The 8,221-nt window shown below is 53.7% G+C and overlaps 1 protein-coding gene across 2 annotated transcripts; it reads left to right on the top strand.

The window, feature by feature from the left end:
• The first annotated feature begins 2 nt into the window (after positions 1 to 2).
• Positions 3 to 7,549, top strand: PPM1M (protein phosphatase, Mg2+/Mn2+ dependent 1M). 2 transcript variants are annotated; one of them, XM_071439845.1, is made up of 10 exons: positions 3 to 223; positions 1,165 to 1,288; positions 1,906 to 2,160; positions 2,635 to 2,747; positions 3,705 to 3,789; positions 4,115 to 4,233; positions 4,646 to 4,709; positions 5,561 to 5,668; positions 5,871 to 6,019; positions 6,282 to 7,549. In XM_071439845.1, exons 1-10 carry the CDS (start codon positions 3 to 5, stop codon positions 6,424 to 6,426), a joined length of 1,383 nt encoding a protein of 460 aa, XP_071295946.1. In that variant the 3' UTR covers positions 6,427 to 7,549. The 2 variants fall into 2 exon arrangements, with proteins under 2 accessions (XP_071295946.1, XP_071295947.1); XM_071439846.1 differs by lacking the exon at positions 5,561 to 5,668.
• Positions 7,550 to 8,221: the final 672 nt, after the last annotated feature.

The raw sequence follows: 8,221 nt of genomic DNA, 5'->3' as shown, positions 1-8,221 counted from the left end.
CCATGTCGGGCGAGTGGCTGCGGCGCTGGCGGCGGGGCGGCCCCGCGGAGCGCCCCGGCGGAGCCCCGGCACCGGGCCCGGGCCCGGGCCCGCCGCCCCCCGCCCTGCGCTACCGCCGGCCCAAGTTCGTGCCCGGCGGCGGCGAGGAGGCCCCGCGGGGCGGGCGGGCCGTGCGCGGCGCCGCGCCCGAGCGGCCGCTGCCCTGGGGCGCGGGATACGCCGAGTGAGTGCAGCCGGCAGCGGCGCCGCTCCGGGAGGGGCTCCGGGCGGGCGAGGGGCGCTGCCGGGGCCGGTACCGGGGAATGGTGCAGGTTTAGGGGTGTGGAGGGGGCGGAGGCTTGGGGGGCTCCCGGCGGGGTGCCCGGGGCGGTCGCTCCCCATCTGCCCTGGCTGCGCCCTCGGCTGCAGCCGCCCCGGGCCGGAGGGGCCGCCCGCAGGCACTGCTCGCCCTCCTGCAGCATCTGCGGGCCAGGAGAGAGCGGCTTTGTGCCCCGGAGCAGGGTTGGCGTGGCGGTGAATCCTCCGGCCCCTCTCCGTCCCTGCCGGGGCCGGCGGGGACAGCCCTGGCCGCCCCTGCCAGCCAGTGCCGGCTCCAGCGCTGGGACAAGCGGCCGGGGCAGCCCCGAGAGCAGCACCGCTCTTGGCAAAGTGTCTTTAAAACGAAGGAAGGGGATGACCACGATTTTAGAAATTTCTTGGTTTACTGTTTTAAATGGCAGAGGGATGGATCAGGCAGGAGCTGTCCCCACGTCCTGGCCAGATCTCGTCATGACCCCACGGTGCTGGGATGGCACAGCGTGAAATGCAAGGAGAGCCCGCTCCCATCCAGGGACAAACATTACCGAGGCTGGAAGGAAAAGCAAGGGTGGTGGTTCTGCAATGCACTGTGTCAACAAGGAAATGGCACGGTGTGGGCTGCTGACGAGGGCTGCCTGAGGCCAGGGTGCAGGTCTCTGTGTCCCCAGCTGGGCTTTCCCCTGCTGCACATAAATGACTGACTATTTCGTCATCAGCACAGAGATCCTTGAGTTTGAAAAGGGAGCGTGGGGCTGGAAAGGAGGGGCAAGGTGCAGCTGTTTGCAGGGGCTGCAGAGCAGCCAGCACAGCTGGCTGGGAGCAGCAGAGGTGCAGTGTGTCCCCACACCTTACCTGGAGTGTTTGCAGGGTTATCAACGCCGAGAAGTCGGAGTTCAATGAGGACCAGGCAGCCTGCTGTCAGATCTCTGTCCGGAGGAGAGAGCCAGGCCTGGAGGAGGATGAGGAATGGCTGATCCTGTGCTCCACACAGGTATTGCCCTCAGGCAGGCTGTGCTCACCCTGCTGCCAGCCTCTTGCTGCCACCCAAGGGTGCAGGTTCAGGAAACACGGGATTGCTCCATCAGTCCTACATGCCCACGTGCTGAAACCCTTCCTTGGGTGTATTTAGGAGATCTGTGTACCCTCTGGCTGGCAAATACATAGCTTTGTCTGTAAATGCCATTTCTGCTTCCATGAGCCATGAATTGCAGCATTTGAGGTCATCAAGCCCTTGGTGCCCTCACCTTTCCTGTCCTCCCTGTGCTTTCAAGGGCCAGTGTGTCTTGGGCAGTGTGTCTTGGGCAACAGCATGAGCTGGGCACACAGGATGCTCTCACCAGGCTCTGCTGCACATCTGGTGAAATGGCCCCATCTCCCCTAATACAGCACGTGAGGGGTGTGGTGCAAATCCAGATGCTCAGATCTGAGATGATGCGGTGGACAGAGCAACATGTGGGCATCACTTGAGTTTGAGGAGATTTACCAGTGACAGGGAAGGGAAGCTAGGGTGGAAGAGTCAGACAAAACACATGCAGTGGCATCCTGGCTCTGAGCCTGCCATCTGTACAACCCCTTCAGCCCCTGTCTTGTCTCTGTTCCTCACGGCAGTTCCTGACTGGTCACTACTGGGCGCTGTTTGATGGCCATGGTGGCCCAGATGCTGCCATCATCGCCTCCAACTATCTGCACTACTGCATCAAGCAGAAGCTGGAGGAGGTTGTGGGAGGCATCACTGAGGCCCAGCCCCCCATGCACCTCAGCGGGCGCTGTGTTTGTGACAGTGACCCCCAGTTCGTGGAGGAGAAGCACATCCATGCAGCAGACCTGGTGGTGGGAGCCCTGGAGAATGCCTTCCAGGAATGTGTGAGTACCCATGCAGGGCACCAGTCCTGCTGGCCACAGCCTGACCCTCCCCGAGCCCTGCAAGGGCAGGGTCTGCAATTCTGCTGAGTAGGCTGCAACATTGGGCCAAACCTTTAAATGTGCTGAGATCACACTGGGTCAGAGCCCAGGGCCTGTGTCAGAGTTGTGTGTGGGCAGTGCTGACCAAGAGCAAAGCTGCAGCAGCTCTGAGCAATTCTGTAGGGCAGGCAGATGGCTGTTGTCACACTCATACAGCACAAGGCTGAGCTCTCCCCATCACCCTCCTAAAGCATCCATAATCCAGGAGCAGCAGCTGTGTAGGCTGTACAGAAGCAACATTGCCTGTTACTTTGCTGGCTTCCTGTGGCCCATCCACAGTCAGTTTTGGTTCTGGATTTCTGCTGGGAGGGATGAGACTGTGTAGAAAGCAGCAGCCCAGATCACACCAGTCTCCAAACTTGTTGAAACCAACAGGATGAAGTCATTGGCCAGGAGATGGAAGCTACAAACCAGACAGGAGGTTGCACTGCTCTGGCTGCACTTTATTTCCAGGGAAAGCTGTATGTGGCCAATGCTGGGGACAGCAGGTGAGTCATAATAAAAGAGGGAAGTTGCTGGGGGTGCGAGCTGGGAGTTAAGCAAGGTTTCCAGCATCTTTCTGTCCTGGTTTCAGCTGGGACGGAGTTCTAGAGAACACCGTTGAAAACCCAGTGATGTTTGAGTTGTGCAAGCACTGCTCAGCACCTGCTCAGAGTCAGGCACTTTTCAGCTTCTCACCCCACCAGCAAGGAGGTTTGGGGGCACAAGAAGCTGGGAGGGGACACAGCTAGGACAGCTGACCCCAAGGAATGTTTCAGACCACACAGCACCATGCTCAGTGTGTGAACTGAGGGGAAAGGTGGCCTGGGGCCACTGCTGGGGAAGTGGCTGGGCATCAGTCAGAAGGTGGTGAGCAACTGCACTGTGTAACTGTTGTTTTCTATATTCTAATTATTTTCTCACGATTTTCCTTCCGTTCCTGTCCTAATAAACTTTCCTTCTCTCAACTCACAGATTTTACTTTCCTTTTTCCCAGTTACCTGCCCCATCCCACTGGGTGTGGGGGAGTGAGTGGCTGTGTGGTCTTTAGCTGCCAGGTTAAAGCACAGCTCTGATTTAATCCTACAGACAGTACATGTGCAGCCCAGCCATCCCCCTCCTGCCTGGCACGGGACCTGTTAGAAGAAAGGTGCTCTCATGCCTTCTGAAACAGTTTGGGGATTTCAAGGGACTAAAGCTGCCCAGACACAGCCTTGGGGTGGTAATGCAGCAGCCCACTCAGCCTGGCAGGTGTTTCAAAGTGAAGGCTGATGTCCCTCACTTGGCTGTGGCCTCCCCATTCCTCTAACAGTGAGCTCAACCACTGTCAAACCAGGCAAGCACAGTTCTCTGCTGCAACAGTGCAATTACAATGGAGTTATTTGAAATACAGTGGCATTTTTTAACAGTTTTGGGTGCACAGCTATTGTCTGGCACAGCTGAGCTTTGCCTCTTCCCCCTTGTAGGGCAATTCTTGTCCTGAAGGACAGCATTGTGCCCATGAGCAGCGAGTTCACCCCCGAGTCAGAGAGGCAGCGAATCCAGCACTTGGTGAGTGACTCCTTCCACACATCAGACAATCCAGCTGAAGCATCCCACTGGGCCAGAGAGGGCTTGTGGCCAGAGGACCTCCAGCTTTCCTTGAAGGCCACTGTGTGGCCATAATGTCAGCTGGAACTAGCCAGGGAGGGCTGGGGTAGAAATTCAGCCAACAGTCTTTGGTATGGGAGATGTTCGTGTCCTCGTTGGAATGTGCTTCCCAATTCTGGTCTCCTTCTGCTGCTGGGAGTGCCAGTCCTGAGGCAGAAGCAGCTCTGCTGCCCTACTGCACTGAAGCAGAACCTGTCCATGCTCAGCCCTCCCTTCCCTCCTCCAGGCTTTCCTTTTCCCCAAGCTCCTGGATGGTGAATTCACCCGCTTTGAGTTTCCACGGAGGCTGAAGGGAGATGATGTGGGCCACAAAGTCCTGTACCGGGATTACTTCATGGAGGGCTGGTGAGTCCCTTCTGCCCTGCAGGGCTGCAGCACAGGGCAGCTTTACCTGCTCACACCCATGGGGAAGTGAGGGGACAAGGGGCACATCCTGCCAGTGAGAGCAGCAGCACGATGGTAGGGGAGGATGCTGTGAGCAGCTCCCTCCAAAGGACCAGGACCCTGGCAGGGTGGTTAGAAAACAGTCAGAATGGTCCTTCTGGCATCCATGGGCATGGGGTTGGTGCAGGCAGTTCCAGGCTGGTGCAGGTACAAGCTGGGGAGGAAGGGGAGAGTGAGGATCACCTTGCCCCATCCTCAGTGAGCTGCCTGTGCATGGGGACACCACAAGGGTCAATCAGAGTCAAAATGCTCTGGCTGGGTTGTACTATGATGTCAGACAAATACCAAATCAACAGTGAATTCTCTGTTCCAGGGGGTACAAGACGGTGGAGAAGGCTGACCTCAAGTATCCTCTTGTCCATGGTCATGGGAAGCAGGTAGCTTAATGCTTTACACACTGGGAAGGCACAGGCAAGTCTTCTGGGGGTCCTCAGTGTCCCTGTCACTCATGTCACACTCTGGGGCACTAGAGCAAACCTGGAGCTCTGTTCTCCAGCACAGCACAGTCCCACAGCCTGGATACAGCAGCTTCCTTTGCTGCCTGGCTGGTGTAACCCAGAGCCCTCTGGAGCTCCCTCCTCTAGAGTACAGCAGAGCAGAGAGCAGCCCTGAGGGCTTGCATACAGAACTCCATTCAGATGAGAACTTCATCAATTCCCACTTGGGACTGTCTCCTTTAGCTCTAGTGCCTTTCCCACAAACTGTCCTCCTCAAGGAGAGGCTGAGCAATGAGCCTGGGGAGGGAGGGAGGGGGTAGGGAGAAGCAGTGACTGCACCCATCCAGCATCTGCCTGCAGGAAGTCCCATCACCTCTCCCAGCACTACAACCCACGTGCCACCTCCTTTACCAAGTCAGTACAGAACGTCCTTTGTCAGGACAAACAGACACCCCCAAACCAGCCCAGCTGCCTTTCTTGCCACGTCAAACCAAGAGCAGATGCCACCATGGGCCTCCTGAGCTCTGCAGCATTACCCAGAGCACATGTACTAACTCCAGAGCACACCCTGGGCCACATGGAGCCATTCAGAGTCAGGCTGCTTCCACACTCCCATCAGGGCATTGCTTCTGATCACTCCTCCATCTCCAAAGTCTCCAGAGGCTGTTCTGGGTGATGGTTGGAGGAAGGTCCTAAAGCAACACATAGATCAGTCAGGACAAGCCACACACCAGCCTTGAAAGGCCCCACACCCTGACATTTCAATCCTGTTTTGCTTTGTTTGGGGCCAGGCTCGCCTGCTGGGCACTCTGGCTGTCTCTCGAGGCCTGGGGGATCATCAGCTCAAGGTCATTGACACCAACATTGAAGTCAAACCCTTCCTCTCCTGCATTCCTAAGGTCAGTCACAGCACGTGGGAATTGCAGGGTGGAATTAAACAAGCTGCTCCTCTGAAGGATGCACCTTTTAAAGACTTGGCAGGTCTTAGCATTTCTCCAAGCACCCTGGTCCCAGTGTGTCATCTCTCAGGGGCAGTCTCATCTCCCTGACCCCTCTGTTACATTGCAGGAATTGTCACAGATTTACTGCTCTACTTTCCAGGTGAATGTATTTGACTTTGCTCTGCATGACATTAAGGAAGACGATGTCCTCATCATGGCAACTGACGGCCTTTGGGATGTTCTGTGCAACGATGAGGTGGCCCATGTGGCCAGGAGCTTCCTTGCAGAAAACAGGACAGATCCTCAAAGGTAATACCAGCTTTGCCTTTGTTTTCCCTTCCAAAGAACCTGGTCAGACCTAAAGCAGGCTGAGATACCACTGCTTCCAGGTCAGCTCTGGCATGACCACTCTTTTCTGTGACTTTGGAAACTGCCTACTAATCTGTTCCCATCCTAAAGTAACAATTACAAAGCTGATGTCTTAAAAAACCTTGTTAAAAAAAGCCATATCTCAATGCTGTATTTAAGGGGAATAGTTGCTATATTAGCCCTTGCATTTTTCTACCCACAGGTTTTCAGAACTGGCCAAGTGCTTGGTATGCAGGGCAAGGGGAAAGAAGAGAGGCCACCAGTGGATGCTGGATGACAGCCACGAGGCATCCTATGATGACATCTCTGTATTTGTCATCCCACTACACAACAGGGAAGAGGACTGACTGTCAGGATGACACACAGCATCTCTGTGTTCCCTTACTCTGGTGCCATTCTGCATCAGCCTGAGACTGAGGGACTTCAGCTGCTCTTCCAGCAAAACCATTTGCAGTGGGACCTGAAATGCACAGCCAGCACTTGGACAGGATGAACAAGATTAGCTCCTTAACAACATGCACAGTGGGCAATAAATCACTCCCCTTTCTCATTGCTGGACCAAGGAGAACCTGCAAAGGGGGCCATGCACACCAAAGGACACTTTTCCTAAGATCTTTGCGGTACAGTGACACTCAAATCCATATTTCTACTGATCCCTCTCCCTTTTTTAATATTGAACAATAAGGATCAATTGAGATCCAGCCAGTCTGAAGAGCTGGCTTTTAATCAGACTTGAACTAAGCTGAACTGGATGCATAAGCTAAAGCATCTCTCGTATCCATTTGCTGTAATGTGAGATGTGCTGAAAACCTGGGAGCTGCTGCCAAGACAGCATTGGGCACAGCTGTGCCTGTGGCATGGGAATGCTGGAGCAGTAGCCCAGAGCTCTTGAGACTGTTGCCATTTGTAGGCAGCACCTCAAACCCAGAGGATGGAGCCAGGTGAAGCTTCACCCTGGTGTACAGAAGCTTCCTGTGCAAAGATATGTGCCTTACTCTTATTGAAGGACACTGAAGCATGTTAGATTGCTAACAAACCTTAATCCACACTTGCTGACACTTTCTCTATTCAGGTCACTTCTGATAGCAAAGCAGGTTTTGTAGCAGCAGCACTGATGAGAACCAAGGTGTTCAGTGCATCAGCTGATTCAGTAGGAGAGCTCCAAGTAAAATAAAACCAGTTTGTTGCAATTTATCTGCAGTGCTGAATTTCAAGCACTTAGTCCAGCAGAAACACAGTGCAGCAGACATGCCAGAGTTGTATCAAACTCTGAGGATCTGCTTCCCAACCTGTTTGTTAGCCAGGCAAATTCAGGTCTGGACAAGGTTCCCATCTCCCCAAGTCCCCACTTTGGTTTTCATTATTCATTACACAGGTTCCAGGATTCCCAGAGAAGCAGCCAAACCCCAGTGTGTGTTTAAGTTCTGCAAGGATGAAAGTCCAAATAAAAGTACTTTGTTTTTTTCCCCATGCATCTTACTGTGGTGTTATTCCTGCCAGGGGTTTTACATAGATTTGGGCTGGAGGAAAACAGCCTCAGAAAATCATAGGGGAATTTGTGCTTTTAATTTGTCTTTGCTTGTCACCAGAAGCATCCCCTTACCAGAACTGCTACAAGGGCTTGGTGTTGAAAGATTATTTGCAGCAGTGGGAGGAAATTCCCCCCAGGAATGGGGCAGCCTTCTTAGTTACCTGCTTATAGTTTAGGCAAGGGGTAGAATAAAAAACGTTTTTCTGCTTCCATCCTCTTAACTTTGACCTGAAAACAATGCACATGAGGATTCACCCATGGTAATGATACTGGCTGCTGTTCTCCCTTCAGTAGCTGTAACACATTTATATGCATTAACTGTAATTACCCAAGATTCCTGGCACCCAAATTCAGACAGTTATTTTCTCACCTTGCTGAGAAAGAGCTCAGCTCTTCTCAGCAGTCTGAAAGAGCTCAGACCACAAGCTGCTGTGAACACCTCTTTACCTAGGGCACCATAGCTCCATAAGTAGCTGTCACAAGGCCTCCCTATCCTGATACATTCATAGGCAAAAAAACCCTCTTAAAATGGGCAATTTATGGAGGGGTACCTTCAAACAACCACAATTTCCAATACAGAATTGCTGACTCTGCAAAATAAAGGGAGATTT

The sequence above is a fragment of the Agelaius tricolor genome, unplaced genomic scaffold (assembly GCF_023055355.1).
Source record: "Agelaius tricolor isolate 1412-34295 unplaced genomic scaffold, bAgeTri1.0.p SCAF_14, whole genome shotgun sequence".
Classification (NCBI taxonomy): domain Eukaryota; kingdom Metazoa; phylum Chordata; class Aves; order Passeriformes; family Icteridae; genus Agelaius; species Agelaius tricolor.
The sequence above is the reverse complement of the archived record's forward strand: the minus strand, read 5'-3'. Positions and strand labels throughout refer to the sequence as shown.

Coding starts and splice junctions, on each gene's coding strand:
- PPM1M (XM_071439845.1), top strand. CDS start 3: ATGTCGGGCGAGTGGCTGCGGCGCTGGCGGCGGGGCGGCCCCGCGGAG. Junction 2,161..2,634: donor AGAATGCCTTCCAGGAATGT/GTGAGTACCCAT, acceptor TGAAACCAACAG/GATGAAGTCATTGGCCAGGA. Junction 2,748..3,704: donor GCCAATGCTGGGGACAGCAG/GTGAGTCATAAT, acceptor TCCCCCTTGTAG/GGCAATTCTTGTCCTGAAGG.